The 25735-nt window shown below is 39.7% G+C and overlaps 1 protein-coding gene across 3 annotated transcripts in view; it reads right to left on the bottom strand.

Annotated features, from left to right (window-relative positions):
- The window catches only part of tmem232 (transmembrane protein 232), a 137400-nt gene that overhangs the window by 19958 nt on the left and 91707 nt on the right, over window positions 1-25735 (bottom strand). For 2 of the 3 annotated variants that reach the window (XM_087998699.1, XM_087998700.1), the window contains exons 11-14: window positions 19719-19874; window positions 11627-11805; window positions 7565-7812; window positions 1885-1975 (exon numbers count right to left, since the gene is read on the bottom strand). In XM_087998699.1, coding sequence (XP_087854825.1) covers window positions 1885-1975; window positions 7565-7812; window positions 11627-11805; window positions 19719-19874 — 674 coding nt within the window. The remainder of the gene's footprint in view (window positions 1-1884; window positions 1976-7564; window positions 7813-11626; window positions 11806-19718; window positions 19875-25735) is intronic. The other variant, XM_043710462.2, reaches the window with a different exon arrangement.

The raw sequence follows: 25735 nt of genomic DNA, 5'->3' as shown, positions 1-25735 counted from the left end.
ACTCTCTTCCCCCACCAGTCAGAAAGACCACCAGATCTTTCTAGGTGATACTGCAAGAGACAACTATTTCACAGCAAGGATAAATTGGGGATTCTCCCCTGTAATTAAACCATTCAAATCTTCCAATTTTGTTTAAATCCTCACAAACTCAGTCTCTTCAACCTAAATGTAAATTGTCACTTGTGTATTGCGTGGACATCTATGAGACCAATACCTTTTTGCTTAAGTCGCAGGTCTAACTGTCCCTATCTTTCACTCAGGTGATGGAAATATATGCTGAATATCTATTCCTCCTCCTATTACTTACATTCTTAATTCCTTAATTTTACCCTAAACAATAGGTAAAGTCCCAAAATATAACCATCTTACAAAATTCATTATTGTAATGAATGAATGAAGGTGTCAGCAGCATACAGTTATGCCAAGGGCAGTGTTGGTACTGTTAGGGAAGTTGAAATCAGTAGCATTCATGACAGTGTAGGTATGTGCTTTGAAGGGATCAAATACAGGACCAAGGTTGACAATTGTTTGGTTGAACCAGATAGTTTTTACAGAGAAGGATGGAGTCAATGACTAGGGAACACAGACTGACTGACGACTTTCCAAATGACTGACGACTTTCCAAATTTCACTAGGAGGAATTTTCTGCTTATCTAGTACTGGCTCTTGGATATAAGATCAGAAAATGCTGGAAATGCTCAACAGATCTGGCAGCGTCGATGCAGAGAGAAAAAGAGATAATGTTTTAGGTCAATGACCATTTGTCAGATCTTGTGGATCATGTCAATAGATCATCAACCTGTAATATTAATTTTGCTCCTCTCTCCACAGATATTCCTGATGAAGGGCTTTTGCCCGAAACATCGATTTTCTTGTTCCTCGGATGCTGCCTGACCTGCTGTGCTTTTCCAGCACCACTCTAATCTAGACACAGATACTGTCAGACCTACCAAGTATTTCCAGCATTTTCTTATTCTATTTCAGATTTCCATCATCCAAGTGTTTTGCTTTTGTGCAGGATGTCAGACGAGCATCCTGGCAATTTAGAGTGAAATGATTTAAATGAGGTTGAGAGAACTGGTACTGAGACAGAAGTGGATGTTGCCATATGAAACCTGAAGTATTTTTGGATTACGTTGCCAAGGTTAGCTGAGAAATAGGAGGAGACTAAGATCTTTGGGGAATCCAAGAGGTTATGGTGCAGAAATGGACCCCATGTTGTCAGTGCCATCAGCAAACTATTGTACAGCAGGTAATTCCCTTGTTTTTATTAAATTATATTGGGACAGGCACATACAGTCCCACCAAAATGGACAATGGAGGAAAGACATCTGAGGAGGGCAGTGAAGTCAACTGAGTCACACACTGCAGACAGGTTAAACTTGACAAAATAGCTGTTTATTACATAGAAAGAGAGAAATCTGGAACACATTCCTCAAAAGAGTTGCGGATTGTGAGTCAATTTAAGTTTCAATGTTGAAAGATTATTGTTAGTCAAGAATGTCAAAGAAAATAATTGAAAGCATCATGAATTTTTCATGAGTATAAATATTGCAATATAAATGTACTTTCATCAATTTATTGTTCTCAATTGTTGATTGATGGCATGGTACAATATTTCCTTAGTAACCTTGGAGCATTTCATTACAAGATCTGTGTAAATCATTTGCTGATATTGTAATCATTCAGGTACAAACATTTTGGTCTTCTTACAAAGAATAACATTGCAGCAATTAGCACAGCACTGTGTTGGTTCAACAAACGACATTTTTTTAAACTGAACTGATAAGATTCAATTAAAATATGCAGCTTCTTAGAAGCAAAAATGAATACCAGTGTAACTTGTAATTACTCTCAATGAGTTTTACTGGCAAAGTAAATTACCTGATCTTCCACTATTCTCCGCAGATTGAAATTTGTTCGAGTGTTAAAATCAGGCAATAATTCATGATCTTGTGCTAATGTTATTTCTTGTCTGAAATAAAATACGATATGCATAATTAGGTCAATTTAATCTCAAAAGGAATCGAGAAGAATCAAAGAGTGTGTTATATTCAGCACTATAAGGTGAGGGGGAAATCTTGTTTTTACTGTGAGCATTGCCTAAGGAAATGGTCTTTAATTAAATCTACAAACATTTACAAAACAGAGAAGGGTTGATCTGATTTCCACCATCATGTTGCAACATGTTACTGTGTTTTATGTGTCAGTTTAGGATTGAATTCCCTGCAAGTAGCTGCTACCAAGTTAAACTGCTCACTCTGATTCATTCTTTGCACTATTAAAAAGCTTCATTTGAAATAAAAATAGCCCATAAATATACAAATGAGTACTGTGCATGGTGATTCAGGAAATACATTGCATTTTACGTAACTTTAAATAATTAAGGTTTAGTTGCACTTAATACTAGTTTACACATTTAAATGCACTCAACCCAGTTATATGAGACAAGTACAAATTTAAAATGCTACAATGGAAATTATAAACTTTCTTAAACTAGTCACCTGAGCAGATAAATATTTATCCAATTTATTCAACAACTTCTTCTTCACATAATGTAGCAAGTATGAAGATTATAACTAATTCTTCTGTTCATTTCATCCACATAACTATTTTAGTTAGTCCTATGAAATATTGCAGTGGAACAATTTGTTAAGGGCTACTTTAGATTATCATTGTGACTCACTCACTGATAATGTTAGTATATTTTGAAAGCTGATCATAAGAAAAGGGGTGAAGAAGAGCAATACTTCAGTTGCTATGTATCCGGACTTATAAAAATCATATTTCTTGCTTATTTGGAAATAACAAAACATCTGTCAAAAGAACTGTTAAATTTTCTTCATGATAACGTATTTAAAATAAACATGAGAACTAATGGAGCAGTATCTATCCATTACTCAATTTTAAATCATTATAACTATGGACAAACATTCTAGACAGAACTGAATGACACAACACTGGTAGGAGTTAACCAAGTCAGCATCACTGTGAAGCATATTGGAGAGCAGGCCTATGTGAGAAGGCAATTGGTATAGGTATAAAAAATGAGAGAGAGAAGTTAAAGTGAGTGTGGGTCTATTGGTAGATGTGACTGGGTTATTTATAACTGGGAACAGGTAAATGGCAGATAATTTATTGCCTGGATATTTATGGATTGCCTTTGGGTTATCCAGGGTATTTCCTCTGCCACAAGAACGTAGACTTCACCTATAAAGATCCGGAGACCATTAGCTGGAATATGAACATTGAGGTTCTAGAACAGACTCCTGATTGTACACCTACAATAAGATGGCTACTGGACATCACTCTATCAAAAATGTACTGCAAACTTGTAGCCAATGGGCATGTCAATGTAGAAAGCATTTCAGGAGAATACGGCACAGAATTCTTGGAGGTAACAAAACACAAAACCAAAATTAACCAATCTCCAGAATCTGCCATATACATGCTTGGCCATGCCTAATGAAGGGATCACGAACCTGTTCAGCTCTCATTGCTCATATTGAGAAATGTATATCCCATCGATGGCAGACCCTAACCCTCACTTCACCTTCTTTTGACATATTTAAGCAAAACACTATTCACATATATACCATAATTAGAACAAAAGACATTGACATCTGTTAGGTCAAAAGTTGGGTTTAGATTCAACTATAGACCCTTTGACTTTAGCTTTGTGCCAATAATTAGCCATTAAATTCACTTTTTTCTTTCCAAATATTTATAACTTTGCTACTTACAGCATTTCGTTTTTTCATTGTTGTCTTTTTAATGCTTTCTTTCTATTTATTTGAGTTGGAAATCAATAAAATAAAAGTGTAGTCTTTTTTAATTTGTTCACAGCCCCAACTCTAAAACTAACAAAACTGACGAAACTCTATTAGGTACATTTAGAGATCATTGCTCACTGACATTCAATTCACCCTTTTCAGCTAGAGCAACTTGCCAAAGAGTGAAATGAAAACAGAAATTGCTGGAGAAACTCAGCAGGTCTGGTAGCATCTGTGGAGACAAAGCAGAATCAACATTTCAGCTCCACTGCTGGTTGCACGGGTAGTGGACGCCCCACCTCTGCACTATTTTATCCTCTATTCTCTAGGAGGAAAATATCCCATAACAGAACATAGAACATAAAACAGCACAGCACAGGAACAGTTCCTTATCCATCATAATGCCATTCTAAAGTAAACCTATCTACCAGCACATGGTCCATATCCTTTATATCCTGTGCCTGTTCATGTGTCAGTCTGAATGTCTCTGAAACATTGGTATTGTATCTGCTTCTACCACCTCCCCGGCAGCACATTTTAGGCACCTACCTCCTTCTGTGTAAAAAAACTTGTCTTGCACATCTCCTTTAAACTTGCCTCTTTTAACCCTAAAACTATGCCCCTGGTATTTGACACGTCCACCCTGGGCAAAAAGATTCAGACTAATCACCCTATCCATGCCTCTCACAATTTTATACACTTCTATCAGGTCACCCTTCAGCCTCCAATGCTCTAGCAAAAACAATCTAAGTTTGTTCAACCTTTTCTTACAGATAACACACAGCAATCCAGGAAGCATCTTGGTAAATCTTTTTTGCACCCTCTCCAAAGCTTCCACATCATTCCTATAGTGTGCCGACCAGAAATGCACACAAAAGTTTTATACAGCCTTGTCTTATTTCTGTTTCCTAAACTTTACATATGCTACCTTTCTCATTTTGACTAAACTTTCAATATCTCTTGTTATCAAGTATTCCCAAATGTTGCCATCCTTATCCTTTATCCTCACAGAAACATGATGGTCCTGAATTTTGATCAACTGGGCTTTAAAAGACTCCCAAATCAGATGTGGATTTATCTCAAAGACAGCCACCCCAATCTATTTTTCCCAGCTCCTGCCTAATGCATTTGTAATTTGTCTTCCAATTTAGCATTTTCATCTGAGGACTAGTCTTACCCTTATCCTTAACTATTTTAAACTTACAGAATTATGATCACTGTTCCCAAAATGCACCCCCGTCTCCCATCCCCCAGTGAAACTTCAATCACCTGGTCAGGTTCATTTCCTGATACAAGATCTAGTATGGTCTATTGGCCCTTCCCTAATTGGACTATCTACACTTTATTTCAAAAAGCCCTCCTGGAGGTACCTAACAAATTCTGCACCATCTCCGCCCCTGGTACTAAGGAAGTCCAAAGATGTGCAGTTTAGGTGAATTCTGAATTAAAGTGGTGCTGGAAAAGCACAACTGGTCTGGCAGCATCTGAGGAGCAGGAAAATCGACGTTTCGGGCAAAAGGACTGATGAAGGACTTTTGCCCAAAACGTTGATTTTCCTGCTCCTCGGATGCTTCCTGACCAGCTGTGCTTTTCCAGCACCACTCTCACCACTCTAATCTAGACTCTGATTTCCAGCATCAGCAGTCCACACTTTTGCCTAGTTTAGGTGATTTGGCCATGCTAAATTTCCCATAGTGTTCAGGGATGTGTAATTTAGGCGCATAAATCAGGGGTAAATGTAGAATAAGTAATAGGTAAGGGAATGGGTCTCATCAGAGGATCAGTGTGGACTAGTTGGGCCAAATGACCTGTTTCCACACTGTAGGGATTCTCTCTACTTGAGTCCCAGTCAATATGGAGCAGAAAGTGTCAAGATGGGTGGTGGACTGCCTAACATGTGACTCCTCACCCCTTATGAAGAGATAATCTTGACTTTGACCACTGCTGAAGGGCTTTTGCTCGAAACATCGCTCCTCGGATGCTGCCTGAACTGCTGTGCTTTTCCAGCACCTCTAATCCAGAATCTGGTTTCCAGCATCTGCAGTCATTGTTTTTGCCTGACTAACCATGTCTAATCCTCTGGACTGGTATCTGAGGCTACCCGTGACGTATTGTGCCAGCACCTCCTGACTGAAGGTTATCTGCCTTATCGAGTGATGGAGTCACACAGTATGGAAAGAGATCCTTTGGTCCACCTCTCAAATGCTTCCCAACTTTCCCAAACTAAACTACTCCCATTTCCCTGTATTTGGCCCAAATCCCTCTAAGGAGAAAGTGAGGTCTGCAGATGCTGGAGATCAGAGCTGGAAATGTGTTGCTGGAAAAGCGCAGCAGGTCAGGCAGCATCCAGGGAACAGGAGAATCGACGTTTCGGGCATAAACCCTTCTTCAGAAAGAAGGGCTTAAGCCCGAAACGTCGATTCTCCTGTTCCCTGGATGCTGTCTGACCTGCTGCGCTTTTCCAGCAACACATTTCCAGCCCAAATCCCTCTAAACCTTTCTTATTTATGTACCTGTCCAAATGTCTTTTAAATGTTGTAACTGTACCTGTATCTACCACTTCCTTTGGCAGTTCATTTCACATCCAAACCACCCACTGTGTAAACAAGTTGCCCCTCAAGATTCTTTTAAATCTTTCTCCTCTCACCTTAAAAAATGCCCTCCAGCTTTGAACTCCCCTACGGCAGGGAAAAGATCTTTGCTATTCACCTTTTCTATGCCTCTCACTGGTTTATAAACATCTATAATGTCATCCTTCATCCTCCTACATTCCACTGAAAAAAAAAGTCCCAACCCTTTCAGCCTCTCCTTATAATTCAAACCCTTCAGTCCTGGAAATATCTTTGTAAACTGTTTTCTGAACCCTCTCCAATTTAATAATTTCCTTCTTATAATAGGGCAATCAGAACTGTACACAATATTCCAAAAGTGGCCTCACCAACGTCCTGGACAACCGCTTGATGTCCTGACTCCTACACTTAATGATCTAAGCAATGAAGGCAAGCAAGCTAGGACTGCTGACAAATATGACAAATTCCCTGGCTTTGTGTCTTCGATAAAGGACAAACAATAAATACATCAGTAGTCCTGGTGTTTCTGCCTGAGGGCTAAGGCATAAAAAAGGTCAGGTAAAGTAGGGATGCTGAGAGCATCCAGGTAGTCTCAAAATCAGCAAGCACTATGACAGCAAGAAAACAAGATAGAAATGCAGTCTAGCCCCAGACTATGAGTTGATTGGTTGTCCCCATGCACAAAGTGTCCATGCTGGAGAATTACATTGCACCAATTAGCGCAGCACTGAAGTGTAGAAGTGTACTGTCAGTGGGTTGGAGATGTGGCATGAGGGGTTTCAAGAGACTGACATGGCTGATGCCATTGCCTGTGAATATGGAGTGAATGTAGCAAGTGCCCATGGACCATGCCCTGAGGTTTTTGTTCCTGGTGTCCAATAACTGAGGTAACTGAGTCAGTAATGAGCTGAAGTCAGCAATTCCTCTTTTGACTTCCATGTCAAGAATCCTGAGTGTGGTTCACTCACAGCAGGTGATAAGATAGGGAGCTGCATTTTAATAAAGTGAAATCTGCACTTAATGAGATTATGAGCAAGTAATAATCCCTCTTAATAGGTCACTCACTGCTGCCAATTGTGAATCTTGCCTCAGTCTCTGGCAATGTCGATTTGGCCTTGTTGGATTTTTCACATGATTCTGCTGCATTTCTTACCATAGTCCACATTATTCACGTCCCTATCAGATTCTGCCCATGGAATACAATGTTAAATTTACTCTTACCTGAGCGAAAGACGTGCCACTTTCTTTTCTATGTTCACTTGTTTCGGAAGTGGAGACCTTGAACGAATTGGCCGTTGTGGCAACATCCGAGGGAAAACGGTATAAGGAACCACAGGAGGCAGGCAAAGCTGAGACAGAACGCTAGCTATTCGCCAACCCAGAAAATGAACTGCTACTGAGTTCCTGAGAGATGGTGATGTTTTAGAGCTTCCACTGATGAAAGGATTTATTGGGCCATTTAACTCTGCCTAGGAAATTTAAAGAAAGATCAACAATACTAATCAAGTGCAGCTTTTTAAAGAAAATTAATTCACAGGATGAGGACACCACTAGCTAGGCCAGCATTGCCATCCCTAATTGCCCAGAGGGCAGTTAAGAGTTGATCACATTGGAGTCACATATAGCTAAACCATTTAAGGATGGCAGTTTCCTTCCCTAAATGACTTTGGTGAATTTGACGAACTTTTCCAACAATCAGCAATGGATTCATGGTCATCATTAGATTCTTAATTCCAGATTTTTATTCAAATTCCCCATCTGCCGTGGCAGGATTCAAACCCAGGTACCCAGAACATTACTTGGATCTCTGGATTAATACTCCAGTGATAATACCACTAGGCCATCACCTTCCCTAGCCTGGATAAGTTATATTCATTCATCAGTTAAATGTGAGTAACACTGGGAAATAAGTTTGAAATGAAGATATATTGTCAATCATTATTTACTTCCCCAGTTTTTTACAGCTTCGCCATTAAGAATATAGCAGATGTGGTGAACCTCTTTGGAAATCCAGTACTAACACAAATCAGAGACTAGAAAACAGAGCAGGTTTTGTGGTCTATTATTGTAGTCCTGTTCTACTCATCCTTTAGAGGACAACTCAATGGAAACACTCAGAGGAAGAAGGTTATAGCTTCAATTCAGATGTTAAATTGAAGACGTGCTTGTCCTGTCAGGTAACCATGAAGTTCTCATGGCAAACTGTGAAAGGCAAAACAATTTTCCCATTGCATTGAGTGATAGTTATCCTTCAATCAACCTCAGCAAAACAGATTATCTAGGAATTTAACTCCTTGTTATTTGTTTGCAAGATTTCTGTGTAAACCATAGCAATAAATATGTTTGAATATGACTTCATTGGCTGTGAAATGCTTAGTAACATCTGAGGTTGTAAAAGGTGTGATATAAATGTATGTTTTAGACCACCAACAGTGAAAGAATGGCAACATTGTTCCGCCTCAGAATGGTGTGTTATCTGGAAGGGAAGTTGCAGGTGGTCTGCCGTCCATAAGGTAGAAGTCAGGACCGCGATGGAATACTGCCCACTTACCTGGATGAATGCAGTGCCAACTACACTCAAAAGTCTTGACATCATCCAAGTTAAAGCAACCCACTTGATTGGCATCATTTTCACAAACATCCACTCTCTCTGTCACTGACCATCAAAAGCAGTAGTTCCTTAGACAGCACTTTCTAAACTCACAGCCATTTCTAACTAGAAGGACAAAGGCAGCAGTTACATGGTAGAACTATCACCTGCAATTCCCCCTCCAAGCCACACACTATCCTGACTTGGAAATATATTGCAGTTTCTTCAGTGTTGCTGGGTCAAAATCCTGGAATTCCCTGCCGAAGAGCATTGTAATATACTTACAACATGGACTGCAGCAATTCAAGAAGGCAGCTCACCACTGCCGCCTTAAGGGCAACTAAGGACGGGCAACAAATATAATACTCACATACGGGTGATTAAAAAATAGTTCTGATGGCAGATGGTGAACTTTGAATTCAATAAAATGTGGAATTAAATGCTAGCTGTTGAAAGTTGTAAAAACCCTCTGCTTCACTAATGCCCTTTAGGGAAGGAAGTCTACCATAGTTACCTGATCTGGTCTAATATAACTCCAAATCCATAGCAGTGTGGATGACTCCTAACAGCCTTCTGAGCAATTAGATTTGGGTAATAACTGCTGGTCTAGCCAACAATGCACATATTCCATGAATGAGTAAAAATTGGAATGGTTTGATTGTCTCTTGTTTGAGATGGTCATTGTCTGACACTTGTGTGGTGCGAATGTTACTTGCCACTTATCAGTCCAAATCTGAATGTTGTCCAGGAGTTGCTGCAAATTCCTTCAGTATTTGAGGATTTATGATGGTACTTAATACTACACAATCATTAGTTAATAACTGCTTTTGACTTTATGATGTAACACATGTTTTTGATAAAGCAACTGAGAATGATTAAGCCTAGGACACCAGCCTGAGGAATTCCTGCAGCAATGTCCTAGGACTGAAATGATTGATCTCTCACGACCACAACTATCTTCCTTTGTGCCAGATATGACTCCAATCAGTGGGGAGACTTGCGTCGAATCCCAATGACATCAGCTTTTCTAGGCTTCTTGATGCCATATTCTCACCTCACCACTCTAGGTCAGCTCTATTGTCCATGTTTAGATTAACATTATAATGAGCTCTTGCGCCAAATGGCTCTGGCATAGCCCAAACTGTGCATCAATGAACAGGTTATTGATATTTGATTGCTGCTTGATGGGACTGTCAACAACAACTTCCATCACTTTACTGATGCTTGAGAGTAGATTAATGGGGCTTAGAATTCTCCGGCCTTTTTTTTGTGGAGAGAACATACCTGAGCAATTTCCCACATTGTCAGGTAGATGTCAGTGTTGTAGCTGTACTGGAACAGCTTGGCTAGGGGCATGACTAGTTATGAAGCACAAGTCCTCAATAATAATAAGGACTGTGGTGATCACTTCTGCCAATACTATCCTGGGGGAAAAAAAATCTGTGACTGGTAGATCATTGAGGACAAGACCAAAAAGATTTTTCCCTCTAGTTGGTATCCTTATCACATGCTGCAGACCTCTTCTAGCAAGCTATCACTACTGAGCCACTCTTAGAGATTGACATTAACCCAGAGTTCATCCTGTGGCCTAGCTACCCTCAGTATATCCTCTGTGGCATTCAATATGGAAGAGAATTGATTCATTAATTGAGGGAGGTAATTGTCAGATGTCTTTACCATGTCTGACCTGATACCATGAAGTTTCATGGAGTCCAGATTCAATGAGAACTCTGTGCCACTGTTTCTGACGTCCTACTGGTGGGATAGGATAAACCCAGGGATGATATCGGTGATGTCTGGGACATTGTCTATAAAGGACAATTCTGTGACCATGGGTGTATCAGATTGTTGCTGTTTCAAGTTTACTTCAAGTTACCAAATGATAGGGAGGACAATGCAGGTTTGAAAAGGCTGGGTAGCATGTTGCCATTTCTATTGGCATGTCAGGTGGTCTATCAAGAGTTATTTCTTTTAAACTTTGTAGCTGAATGGTTTGCCAAGCCATTTCAGAGGGCACTTAGAAGTCAAAAGTACTGCCATAAGGTTGGAGTCACATGTAGAACAGAACAGTAAAGGATGGCAGATCTGTTTGTGTAAAGCTGAGCTGGTAGGTTTATATGATAATTTACAATAGTTTCATGGTGACCAATACTGGGACTAGATTTTAATTGCACATTTATTAAATTTAAACTCCACTAGCTGCTGCAGTGGATTATGTCACTGCTTGAATGACATTCTCACTCTGCCACTGCCTTATAGGAAATGTAGTTGAGGTACAGATTGGCCAGGACCTAACTGACCTTAACAGACTTGAATAGCCTGGTTTCAATTCTTCTGAAGGCAAACATAGTTGAATGAGCTGACATATGATACTCATTTCTCTAAATGGACGATCAGCCATATTGCTCAGCACTGAAACCACATTGTGAGTTTTAGGTTTTATTTAAAAAATGTTAAGGTCTCAGTTAGCCCACCAGTTGAATTCTGCACAAGCCCTCAGTGTCCATATTTGATGCTACATTATCCTGTGGAATGTGGTAAGGATAATACAAGCTTGGTGTATTCTAGCATTTCAGTGATTATTAGACAGCGCTATTTTTATATATTGTTAAATTAGAGTAAGCAGGTTTGGTTCCAACTGAAACTATGGAAACTGTGTTTCAATTTCCCATACCCACATACACTCAAATTACCTCAGCTACTTTAATAGCTCCCAAGACTTGAGTATCCTGCTCCAAGCTTTGGTGTTTTTGGAGAGCATCCCATGCAGCATTCCTCAACCCCTTTTGGTTCTTGTCACCATAAAGAATGTGGCAGAATTTTGCCAAACTGTATGCTGCTCCATAACGAATCCACCAATTACTATCCTGATCTATGAAATAAATAAAAAAGGGAACATTGTGATAAAACTGAATTGGGTATTTGAAAATGTTTTTAGCTGTTTAAGTCCTTAAGTAGATTAATAACTAATCATTCATATTATTTGTTATAGGTTAGACTATGACATACATAGTACCTACATAACACTAGCGATTTTACTTTAAAGGTAGCTAACAGTGAAGTGATTTGAGACCCTCCAAAATCCAATAAAATAAACAAAAAGTTCTCTTTAGCAATATAAGTTGGAAAATGTATTGGTTGTTATACTTATATGTCACTATAGGGAATTTAGAAGAGATTCAGGTTATATTGCAAGAAACCATAATTTCAAACTTGTAATCATGTTTCTAACAGAGACCAAAAATGTCACAGTGCCTCAAATATTGCAATTTTGTTTTTGTTGTATTATTCACATAGATTTCAATATAGGTCACTATACCATTGAACCGGTATGACATCACTCTGAATCATTCCCTCATTTTGCTTTCTACTTGGAATTTGGCACAAAGAAAAATTTCTTCTTATTGACACATGACTGTCACAAGAGGGTCTGATGCTACACATGCTCTGTGTGATCTCACTCAGTAGATTGTTTGATTACAGGAGAGGGAATCATGGTGAATTCAATCCTGTGTATAAGCATTTTAGGAAGAGTCACTGAGTAGAGATCAACATTGGAAACAAGAAGATAAATTTTCCTTTTCTCCTTGCCAATGAGTAATAAAAGCCAACTTTAGCATAACTACAGCTGCACTGGATGAGATCAGCTAATTTGGCAGTGAGCAGAGATCAAATGCGGAAAATCTGTCCTTGATTGTGCTCTATATTCATCAACTCATTTTTCCAATTTAACAATTAGGCAAGCTATGGAAAACTAAGAAGCTTACATTTCTATGGTTGATAAGCACCATTTATTATCACTGAGTACTTATGAAATCATAAAATAGGAACTAATTTATCAGGGAGGTTAACTCAAAATGTAATTATGTTTCATAATTTTCAATAATTTGCAAATTTAATATACCTAAGTGATTAAAAGATATATTCTAAAAAGCATATCACACTTCCTACAGCAACAAAATCAATGGAGTATTTTGCACACACAAAGGAATGGACAATTATTGCTGTGTCACACCCATTTTAGAAATGAAAAAAAAAACTGATTTTGAATGAAAGAAAAACAATTTCGCAAAACAAATGGCAATGGACCAATAATGGCCCTTTAAAGTAAAATTTGTCTTGAGGACGAAGAAGCAAAAACTTATCTGGACTCCAATCCTACTACCACAACCCACTACACACTCATCAGTATTATTCAAAAGCATCATCAATGATTACAGGTTAGTTGCTTACTTTTGTTTTAGGCTATGGTTAAATTCTGGATATTTTGGTGTTTCCCATGGTATTTTCAAACTTGAAAAGTATACAGCGGATGATGTGTCAGTTGTTGAAATACGTTTTACTAATCACAAGACTTGCATAAGCCTGCTGCTTCTGGGGTGTGACTAGACCTTCCCCTTGGAATAAGATATGACTGGGAGAATGAGCAGAAGCAATATCCAAATGATGCCAGATCAGTGGGTGGGTGGGGGGGTGGTGTTATTCAGCAGAGACATCATCAAAAATCAAAGAAGGAATTTCTGTATCCAAGAATGGTGAGAACATGGAATTCTCTACCACAGGAAGCTGTTAAAATGGATAGTATAAGTATCTTTAAGGGGAAGGTCGACAGAACATGAGGGGGGAAGGAAAAAAGAATGCTTGTGCTGATAGATTCAGAAGAGGCCAAGAGGGTGGATATTCAAGTAGAACATGAAAACCAACAGATGCAGGAATAAAAAGACCAACATTTTCTGGTGAATCTCAGCAGGTATGGCAGCATCTGTGGGGAAAAAAAGCAGAGTTAACATTTCTAGTCTGGTGAGTTTTGATGAAAAATCACTGAACTCAAAACATTAACTCTGCATTCTTCCCACATACACTGCTAGACCTATTGAGTTTTGCAGCAATTTCTGTTTTTATTTCAGATCTCCACCAGCCACAGTTCTTTGTTTTACCAACATTGGTTGGGCTGAATGGCCTGTTTCTGTGTGATATAAGAATAAAAGAACCAGGAGCAGAAGTAAGAAGTTCAGCCACTCAAGCCTGCTCTGCCATTCAATACAATCATGGCTGATATCACCACAACCTCAATTCTACTTTCTTGCCTACTCTCAATAACCCTTCAACCCATTACTAAATAAAAATCTGAATATCTCCTCTTAAATTTATTCAGTGAACCAATATTCTCTCTGAGGTAGTGAATTCCACAGATTTATGACTCTTTGAGAGAAATAATTTCTCCTCATCCCTGTTTTAAATCTGCCATCTCTTATCCTAAAACTATGTCCTCTCATTCTAGATTGCTCTATATGAGTAAACGTCTTCTCTATATCTACTTTGTCAATCACCTTTAGCATCTTATATATCTTAATTAGATTTCCTCTCATTCTTCTATACACTATAGAGTATAGGCCTAATCTACTCAATCTCTTCTTACAAGACAAACCCCTCATCTCTGGAACAATAATTGCTGGCAAAGTTTTGAAGGTCTGGCAACATCTGCAGAGAAAAATCAGAGTTAAGGTTTTGGGTCGAGTGACTCTTCCTCAGAAATGATGGTGGCTAGGAAAATGTTGTTTATATGCAGAAGATACGATGAGGGGAAGGGGGTAACGAGTAAATGATAGGTGGGGGTAGAGCCCAAAGAGAGAGAAGAACATCTTTTAATATTTCTTCACGATCTTTCAATTTTTATAAGAGAGAATAGTTGGACAAAGGAGTGGATAATGATCTGGTTACGAGAGTGAATAGCTATTTATGGGGACTGTTATTGGCTAATAATGTATTGCATGTAATAGCAGTCTATGTGATAACAAGTGTCCTCGTCTCTGGAATCAATCTAGTGAACTTTCTGTAAACTGCCTCCAATACAACTATATCCCTTCTCAAATAAGAGAACCAAAACTGTTCACAAAATTCTAGGCACAGTCTCACAGATACCTAGTGCATTTGCAGCAACACTTCCCTACTTCTATACTCTGTCTCTTTAGCCAAAATTACATTTGCCTTCCTTATTTTCTGCTGTACTTGCATATGAGTTTTCTGTGATTCATGCAGGAGAACACCCAGATTCTCTGCACAGAAACACTCTGATGTTTCTCTCCACTTAGGTAGTAAGTTGCCTTTCTGTTCATCCTTTCTATTCTATAATCCCATACTTATGTATGTTGAAATTTTGGTGACTTCATCAAACCTATGCATATGCATTTGTAAATTTCTTACTTCTTCATTACAACTGTTTTAGTGTCATCTGAAAAATTTGGCTATAGTATCTTCTATCTTTACATTCAGGTCATGAATATAGATTATAAATAGTTGGGGAGAAAGTGAGGATTCCTGAAGAAGGGCTTATGCCCGAAATGTCGATTCTCCTGTTCCTTGGATGCTGCCTGACCTGCTGCGCTTTTCCAGCAACACATTTTCAGCTATAAATAGTTGGGGATCAAGGACTGAACACTGTGGCACTCTACTCGTTACAGCTTGCCACCCAGAAAAAGACTCATTTATTCCAAGTCTCTGCATTCTGTTGGTTAGCCAATCCTTCTTCCAAGCTAATATATTCCCCAGTTCCCTTGTGATCTTACCTTGTGCATTATCCTTTTGTGTGTCACTTTATCAAATGCATCTGGAAGTGCAAAACTACTACAACAATAGGATCCCCATTATCCACTTTGCTTGTCACATAGAACGATAAAGTCATATAGATATATAGCATCAGGTAACAGACCTCCAGTCCAAAATGCAACCCTGCATAATCACCCTCTGCCTCCTACCATTTCACCAATTTTATATCCAAAAGGCTACTTCTCCCTGTATTCCATGTGATCCAATCTTGTTAACCAGTCTACCATTCAGAACCTTGCTGAACATCTTACGGAAGGCCTTATCTTCAAAGAACTCTGAAATATTTGTCAAATATGATTTACCCTTTATAAAACTATGCTGACTGTGATCGATTGTGTTTTAACTTTCCAAATGTCCTGTTATTACTCCTTTAATAATGGATTCTAACAATTTCCCAACGATACACATTAATCTAACTGGTCTATAGATTCCTAATTTCTACCTCCATCCATTTTTTTTTAATTAAGGGTATTATCTTAGCATTTTTCCAATCCTCTGTAAACATTCCCACATCCAGGGAATTTTGAAATTTTATACCCAATGGATCAACTATCGCTTCTGCCATTTCCTTTAAGACCCTAAGATGTAGTCATGAGGACTTAGGGATTTGATTGCCTTCAATCCTAATAGTTTGCTCAGTACTTTCTCTCTTTCTATAATCTTTGCATTCCCTATTACTGTTGGGATGGTATTAGTGTCCTCCACCATGAAAACTAAGGGAAAATATTGACTTAGTGTCTCTGTGATTTCTATGTTCCTCACTATTAACTTTCCAGTTTCATTTTCCAATGGACCAACATTCACGTCAGTTAATCCCTTCCTGTATTTATACATATAGAAGCTTTTGATAACTTTTTTATATATTTTGCACTAATTTTCTATCATAATTTACCTTGTATCTCCCAAATAATTCTATATAAAGAGGCAGTTCAGAGCAGGGCTATTTGCTAGAAGACAGAGGAGGATGGGAGGATATAGAAAAGAGGATAAAGAGGATAAGATGCAAGAAGAAGAAGAGAAAGGGGAGCAGAAATTAATCAGCAATTCAAGACTTGGCATCAATAAGGTGCTTTGGACCATCAGCAACAGAATTATATTCAACAACTATCTGTAACGTCATGGTTTGGCATATTCCTCACTTTACTATTACTGTCAAGCCTGCTTCAATGAGGAGTGCAGGAGGGCATGGCAGGAGCAGCACCAGGGATATACATAAATATAAGGTGTTAACCTTGTGAAGTGATAAAGCCAAACTACCTGCATAGCATGCAGCAAAATTAGTGAGCAATAGTTTGAGCTGAGTAATCCAAAACCAATGGAGCAGATCTGCCATATAAAGTCATGAATGGTGGCATACAATTAAACAACTCAGAGGAGGATGAGGAGGCTCCACAAATATCTTCATCCTTAATGATGGGAGAAGCCAGCACATGTGCAAAAGGCAAAACTGACGCTTTTGAAACAAGCTGAATTTGCATCGTCCAGAAGTACAAAGTGGAACATCTATCTTTGCTGTCATCCTGAGATGTTCATGCTCAGTATGTCCAGAGTTAGAGAACAGATTTATATAGCTATGACACCTTGAAAACCTATTTGTGCATTGGTATTAACGTGCATGATCGCAACTGCCTGATACATGCCAGCACCATTGCACTGCATCATTCAGATTTTGATGTGAGTTGCTTGTGTTACTATAGAAGCAGAAATATTGACCATCAAAAGCTTCCTTAAAGTTAGTTCCACAAAACTGTTTTTTGAATTGGAAATCAGTTTTATGCTGGAAAGTATGGGCTCCAAACACTGTGTAAAGCCCTGAACTGAATTTGTGCTGCATTTCTCCATGGTTTTTGACATGAGGATAGGCTTTCTGATGCCCAGTGTAGCTCTCATCGAGTATTCTGCAGCTGAATTTATATATTATCTCCACACTGGTGAGTTTGTTCCTACACTGCCCTTGTCCCCATGTCTGAATACAGTATATTTGTGCCCAATGTTTCAGCATGCACAGATACTAACCCTATATCATTCTTTAAGGTATATGCATTGTCAGTATCGGAGTTGTTGGCAATAAACGCGAAATCAAGTAATATTGTGTGTTCATTATCATTGTCTTCTTGATCTTCTTCAGATACCAGGGTTGTTAGAGACCTTGAATATTTGAAAGGCAAAAAGAAGTGGAGAGGTATGTTGAGAAAAGAAAGTGCAAGATATAAGAACTGAAAAGTTTGAAGATGAGACTTCCTTGAGGAGGAAACAAGCAGGATTGATAAAGGAGACGTACTAGATGTAATATATTTGGATTTTCAGAAGGTGTTGGATAAGTTACCACATATTAGGCTACTTGATAATATAGAATTGGCTAACTAATAGAATACAGAGATTTGGAATAAAAGGGGCCTTTTCAGGATGGCAATCTATAACTAGTGGAGAGCCACAGGGGTCAGTGTTGGGGCCATAATTATTTGCAATATTTATTTAATGATGAGGAAAGTGAATGCATTATAGTCAAGCTTGTGAATGACACAAAAATAAGTGGGAAGGTATGAGGTGATGATGACAGATTAAACAAGTGAGCAAAAATTAAACAGGGTGACACGGTGGCTCAGTGGTTAGCACTGCTGCCTCACAGTGCCAGGGACCCAACCTCGGGCGACTGTGTGGAGTTTGTACATTCTCCCCGTGTCTGCGTGGGTTTCTTCCGGGTGCTCTGGTTTCCTCCCACAATCCAAAGATGTGCAGGTTAGGTGAATTAGCCATGATAAATTGCCCATAGTGTTCAGGATGTGCAGGTTAGCTGCATTAGTTAGGGATAAATATGGAGGAATAGGGTAATGGGTCTGGGTGAGTTATTATTCGGAGGGTTAGTGTGGACTTGTAGGACTGAAGAGCCTGTTTCCACACTGTAGGGATTCTAATTCTAAAAAACTTGGCAAATGAAATATAACATGGGAAAATGTGAGGTTGTGCACTTTGGCAGAAAGAATAAAGGAGCTGAAGACTATTTAAATGGAGAAATAATACAGAAAACTATAGAACAGAGGATTTGAGAGTCCTCATCCATGAATCACAAAAAGTTAACATCCAATTCAGATGGTAATATAGAATGCAAAGGAATGTTAACCTTTATTTCAACGGGAATTGAATATAAAAGTGGGGGGTTTTCACTAAAATTATACAAATAGTCAGACCACAGCTGGAATACTGTGAACAGTTTTGGTCCCCTTATCTAAGGAAAAATATAATAACATAGGCAGCAATCCACAAAAGGTTCATGAGACTGATACCACATATGGAGGGACTATTTTAAGAGGAGAAGCTGAGTGGGTTGGGCCTGTAGTCAGGCCCTGATGAAGGGCTTTTGCCTAAAACATCAATTTTCCTGCTCCTCGGATGCTGCCTGACCTGCTGTGCTTTTCCAGCACCACTCTAATCTTGACTGTAATCTCCAGCATCTGCAATACCCACCTCTGCCTGGGCCTGTAGTCACTGGAGTTTAGAAGAATCAGGGGAGACTTTACTGAAGCATTGAAAGATTCTTAGGAGACTTGACAGGTTAGATTTGGAAAGTTTATTACTTTTGTGAGACAGTTTAAGACCAGAAGCCATAATCCAATGATAAGGGTCACACATTTAAGACTGAGATGAGGAGGAATTTCTTCTCTCAGAGGAGAGTGAATCTGTGGAATTCTTGACTACAGAGGACTGTTGAAGCTGTGTCATTAAGTGTGTTTGAGACTATATAGATAGATTTTAATCAGTAAGGGAATCAAGGATTACGGGGAGGAAAGCAGAAAGTAGAGTTGAGGGTTATCAGATGAGCCATGATCTCATTTAATGGCTGAGCAGGCTCAAAGGACTCTTATGGCCTTGTGAGGTGGAAATAGGATGCAAATAGGTTTTGGTTTGAGGATACCTGTCAAGGATATGCAGTGATATTGGGACACACTAAAAGAAGTAGCATTCATTAAAAATAAGCAACTAGTGACAGTAGTCCGCATGCTAAAATATAATATTGTAAATGATGAAGCTACCCTGTAGTGTGTCACCAGTGAGAAAGGTACAATACCAATGCAACAAGGACAACTAGTTGCAATTGTGTCAAAGGCCTGAAAACAAATGAGAGTATACTATGCGCAGACCGAGAAAGAGTGTCTGGGTTCAGAAGAAAGGTTACTCGACCTGAAACATTAACTCTGCTTTCTCTCCACAGATGCTGCCAGACCTGCTGTGCTTTTTCCAGAAATGTCTGCTTTGTTGCTAATTTCCTGCATCCACAGTTCTTTAGGTTTTTTTTTGTCTGGCCAATGTCTTTGCTTATGAAATTTTCATCAATACCTGCTTAGCAGATACAAAGTCATAGTTAAACATGTCAATTTTTGTATCATCTGTGAATTTACTGATCAACCCTCCTACATTCAAGTCTAGATAATTTATATAAACCTTAAACTGGAAGAGCCCCAACACTGACACCTATGGGATTTCACTGGACATAGACTTCAGTTGGAAAAACATGCCTCAATCGTCACCTTCTGCTCCTGCCACTCAGCCAATTGTGGATCTAATTTGCCAAATTTCCTTGGATTCCATGAACTCTTACCATTGTTATTTATACCAAATAAAATATTAGGTTATCTTGCCCAATAACTGCAAACTCAATCAATAAAACTAAAGGAGCAAATGTAGGCCACTTGCCCACTGGGTCAGCTCCATCATTCAATGAGACGACTGATCTGACAATCATTAACACTACTTTATTGTCTTTCTCCCCATACCCCTTAATTCCTGTACTGATTAAAATTCTGCCTATCTGAGCTATTAATATACTGCAGCCTTCTGTGATAAAGATTCACTGCCCTCTTAAAGAAGGAATTCCTTCTCATTTCTCTATTAAATGGTTGGCCTCCTGCTCGGAGATAACACCATCTATACCGTCCCACAAGTAGAAACCACCTCTCAGCAGCTACCCTGTCAAGTCCTGTAACAATCTTGTATGCTTCAATAAGGTAGCTTCTCATTCTTCTAAACTCCAATGAGTACAGGCCCAACCTAATGAACCTCTCCTCATCAGTAAATCTTTCTATTGCTGAGATCAACCTTGTGAACTTTCTCTTGACTATTTCAAATGCAGTATATGTTTCTGTAGATAAAGTGGAAACAAAACTTCACAGTATGCAAGCCGTTGTCTAACTAGTGCTTTATATAGTTTTAGCAAGAAATCCATGTTTTTTCATTCCCTTTGAAAAAAAGACCAACATCCTATTTGCCTTTCCTATTACTTGCTGAAATTAGATGCTAGTTATTTTTTTGAGATGCATAGATGTGGACTCCTAAATCCCTCTGTGCTGCAGATTTATTCCATTTAATAATATTCATCTCCTCTATTATGCCTGCGAAAGTGTATAACATTTTCTCACATTATATTCCATTTGCCAAGTTTTTGCCACTCGTTTAACCTAGACTTGAATGCATAAGATGGATAAATCCCCAGGACCTGATCAGGTGTACTGTAGGACTCTATAGAAGGCTAGGGAAGTAATTGCTGGGCTCCTTGCTGAGGTACTTGTATAGTCACAGGTGAGGTGCTGAAAGACTGGAGGTTGGCTAACATGGTGCCACTATTTAAGAAAGGTGGTAAAGAAAAGCCAGGGACTGGTGAGTCTGACATTGATGGTGGGCAAGTCATTGGAAGAGATCCTGAGGGACCGATTATGCATGTATTTGGATAGGCATGGACTGATTAGGGATAGTCAACATGGCTTTGTGTGCCGGAAATCATGTCTCACTAACTTGATTGAGTTTTTTGAAGAAGTAATGAAGTGGATTGATGAGGCAGAGTGGTGGACATGATCTATGTGGACTTCAGTAAGGAGTTCGACAAGGTTCCTCATGGTAGACTGGTTAGCAAGGTTAGATCACATAGAATACAGGGATAACTAACCATTTGGATACGGAACTGGCTCAAAGGTAGAAGACAAAGGGTGGTGATGGAGGGTGCCTTTCAGACTGTAGGTCTATGACTACAAGGATCAGCGCTGGGTCCACTGCTTTTCATCGTTTATATAAATGATTTGGATGCGAACATAAGAGGTATAGTTAGTAAGTTTCCAGATGACATAAAAATTGGAGGTGTAGTGGACAGCCAGGAAGGTTACCTCAGAGTACAATGGGATCTTGATCAGATGGGCCAATGGGCCAAGGTGGCAGATGGAGTTTAATTTAGATAAACATGAGGCGCTGCATTTTGGGAAAGCAAATCTTAGCAGACGTATACATTGAATGGTAAGGTCCTAGGGAGTGTTGCTGAGCAAAGTGACCTTGGACTGTGGCTGAACAAAGAGATGTTGAGGTGCAGGTTCATAGTTCCTTGCAAGTTGAGTCGCAGGTCAATAGGATAGTGAAGAAGGCATTTGGTATGCTTCCCTTTATTGGTCAGTGCATAGAATTTGAATAGGGAGGTTGTGTTGTGACTATACAGGACTTTGATTAGGCCACTTTTGGAATGGTGAGGTCCTTCTGATGAAGGGCTTTTGCCGAAAACATTGATTCTCCTGATCCTCGGATCCTGCCTGACCTGCTGTGCTTTTCCAGCACCACTCTGATCTAAACTCTGGTTTCCAGCATCTGCAATCCTCACTTTTGCCCACTTTTGGAATACTGTGTGCAATTCTGGTTTCCCTCCTATCGGAAGGTTGTTGTGAAACTTGAAAGGATTTAGAAAAGATTTACAAGGATGTTGCTAGGGTTGGAGGGTTTGAGTTATAGGACGAGGCTGAATAGGCTGGGGCTGTTTACCCTGGAGTCTCAGAGGCTGAGGGGTGACCTTATAGAGGTTTATAAAATCATGAGGGGCATGGATAGGGTAAATAGACGAAGTATTTTCCCCGGGGTGGGGGAGTCCAGAACTGAACGCATAGGTTTAGGGTGAGACAGGAAAGATTTAACAGGGACCCTCAGAGACAACTTTTTCACCGCAAAGGGTGGCGGGTGTATGGAATGAGCTGCCCGAAGAAGTGGTGGAGGCTGGTAGAATTACAACATTAAAAGGCATCTGGATGGTTATATGAATAGGAAGGATTTGGAGGGATATGGGCCAAGTGCTCGCAAATGGGACTAGATTAGTTTAGGATATCTGGTCGGCACGGACAAGTTGGACCGAGGGGTCTGTTTTCATGCTGTACCTCTCTATGACACAACTACATTAATGTAATATTAAAGAGTTAGACTGCAAAGCTGAACATTCTGGAAATGGGTGGAGGTGACATTCTGTCTCACTGATAGCATGCAGGAATGTGGACGACCATCCATTGTAATTCACACTTCATTTAGACAGTCATTTGCTATTATTCTCCATGCTATTGTCAAGTTAAACAATCATTCAATCTCTTCCATCCAGAAATATTTTCTGGCCATCCCCTGAAACTAGGTATATCGTACCTGCATTGTCTTGGGGAATCACTGAGTCAGGAAATCATCTGCATAACGATTCCCCAGGATTAGGGCATTTACATCTGCATTATCTCCGAGGGTGATCTCATCCTACCATTGTACCTGGGGTAACATGTGACTGTGAGGCTGGGAGTTGTCTTGAGTGGCATGTGACTATGGGGGAGTGGCCAGAGTATCTGTGAGCATGACCAATTGATCTGTATAAAGGGGATGTGTTTTCTTTGTTCAGGGCCTCACTTTAACCCAACCTCGCATGCCTGCGAGGGGGGCCAAAGGGGTCACCTAGCTTGTACAAGCTTTAATAAACTTTAACTGTTTGCCGAAGTTGGTGTGTGCAGATTGCATCTCATGTGCGAAACCTCGGGAAAAGAACCTAACACTACAATCCTGCAACATACAGTCATGAATGAAGGTAGACAATTATACAACTCACTAGAGGAGGATGCTCCACAAATATCCCCATCCTCAATGATAAGGGAATCAACATTTTGAGAAAATACAATATTCAGCCAGAATGGCTTTGTGAATCTTACTCCAAAGGTCCCCAGCATCACAGGCGCCAGATTTCAGCCAATTTAATACACTCCACATTACATCAAGAAATATTTGAAGGCACTGGAAACTGCAAAAGCTATGGATCCTGACAATATTCTGGAAATAGTACTGAAGATTTGTGCTCCAGTTGACTTGCCTCTAGCCAAGCTGTTCCAGTATAGCAACAAAACTCGCATCTACCTGACAATGTGGAACATTGCCCAAATCCAAACAGCCAAATACTACCATATCAGTCCACTTTTGATCATCAGTATATGATGGAAGATGTCATAACAGTGCTATCAAGTAGCACTTATGAGCAATTACCTGCTCACACATGCTCAGTTTGGGTTCAGTCAGAGCCATTCAGCTCTTGATGCCATTACAATCTTGGGTCAAACATAGACAAAACTCCAGAGGGAAGGTGAGAGCCACAGTCCTTGACATCAAGACCACATTTGACTAATTGTACCAGCAAGGAAACCTGGCAAAAATGGAGTCCATGGGAATCAGGAGAAAGGAGTCATATTTTGCACAAAGGTAGATGACCTTCACTTCATCATTATGTTAGAAGTGGGCATGTTCGCTGATGATTACATAATGTTCAACACAATTCACAAATCCTAATGTACTGAGACAGCCCATGCTCATATTCAGCAAGACCTGGGCAACATCAAGGGTTGAGCTGATAAATTGTAAATACCACTGATGTCACCCAAGTACTGAGAAATGAGCATTTCCATTGCCCCTTGGCATTCAACTGCATCAGATCAGATCCCAACCTCACCTTCAACTCCGCTCCAACCCCAACCTCACCATCAACTCCGCTCCAACCCCAACCTCACCATCAACTCCGCTCCAACCCCAACCTCACCAACAAACTCCGCTCCAACCCCAACCTCACCATCAACTCCGCTCCAACCCCAACCTCACCATCAAACCGGCAGACAAGGGAGGCGCGATGGTAGTTTGGCGCACCAATAAGCTCTGATCTCCAGCATCTGCAGTCCTCACTTTCTCCTATTCAACTGCATCACCATTGTTGTATCTTCCATTATCAACATCCTGGACATTATTATGAAAAAGAAACTGAACTGGATGAGATATATAATTACTCTGGTACAAGTGCATCTTAGAGACTAGGAATACTGTAGCAAGTAGTTTACTTCCTGACTCCCCAAAGTCTGTTAACCATCTACAAAGCAGTCGGGACCATGATGGAACACTCCCCAACTGCCTGGATGAGTACACCTTCAACAGCACTTTTTAAAAAGTTTGACATCATCGAGGACAAAACAGCCCAATTAATTGCACCACATCCACAAACATCAACTCTCTTCACCACTGATACTCCATACCAGCAGGGTGTACCAGCCACAAGATGCACTGCAGAAATTCAGGAAAGCTCCTTCTAAATCCATGACAACTGCTGCCTAGAAGGACAAGGCCAGGAAATACACAGGAGCAACATCTTCTGCAAGTTTCCTTCCAAGTCATTCACCATCCTGACTTAGAAATGTATCAATATTCCTTCAAGGTTAAAATCCTGGAACTCCATTTCTAAAGGCACTGTGGGTGTACCTACACCAAAAGGACCATAGTGGTTCAAGGCAATCATTCACCACCAACTTTCCAAGGGCAAGCAATTCGGGACAGGCAATAAATGCTGACCTAACTAGTAACAGCTCTGTCCCACATATGAGTGAAAAAAAAATTGTTGTTTGTGCTATCTACATTTGTCACACAATCCCTTGCAAAGACTTCCGTGTAGTTTCAGAACTCAAAATACAAAATTTCTCTCTCAAAAGTCTAAAAGAAATCTGTGGGCAACTGTAAACACAATGAATTATAGGCATAATTCACTTACAACTGACCACAAAATTTGCATAGTTTAAGCTTGCACATTAAATTTGATTCTATAATAAAATTCTATCAAAAAGCAAGAAAACATGACAACTGTAAGCTATATCATACATATAGAAACTGAATACAGAGGTAAAGTTTTTAATCAGTAGGTAGGTATAGTAATGTAATATGAGGAGAAAGTGAGGTCTGCAGATGCTGGAGATCAGAGATGGAAATGTGTTGCTGGAAAAGCGCAGCAGGTCAGGCAGCATCTAGGGAACAGGAGAATCGACGTTTCGGGCATAGGCCCTTCTTCAGGAATGTAATATAATCACTAGTTGTAACACTATTGTTAATTAGTCTGGTGCTTT

This window comes from Chiloscyllium plagiosum, unplaced genomic scaffold (genome assembly GCF_037043375.1).
Source record: "Chiloscyllium plagiosum isolate Xiang-an unplaced genomic scaffold, Cpla_swu_hap1 HiC_scaffold_2, whole genome shotgun sequence".
NCBI classification, from domain to species: domain Eukaryota; kingdom Metazoa; phylum Chordata; class Chondrichthyes; order Orectolobiformes; family Hemiscylliidae; genus Chiloscyllium; species Chiloscyllium plagiosum.
This window is presented reverse-complemented; position numbering and strand designations above follow the sequence as displayed.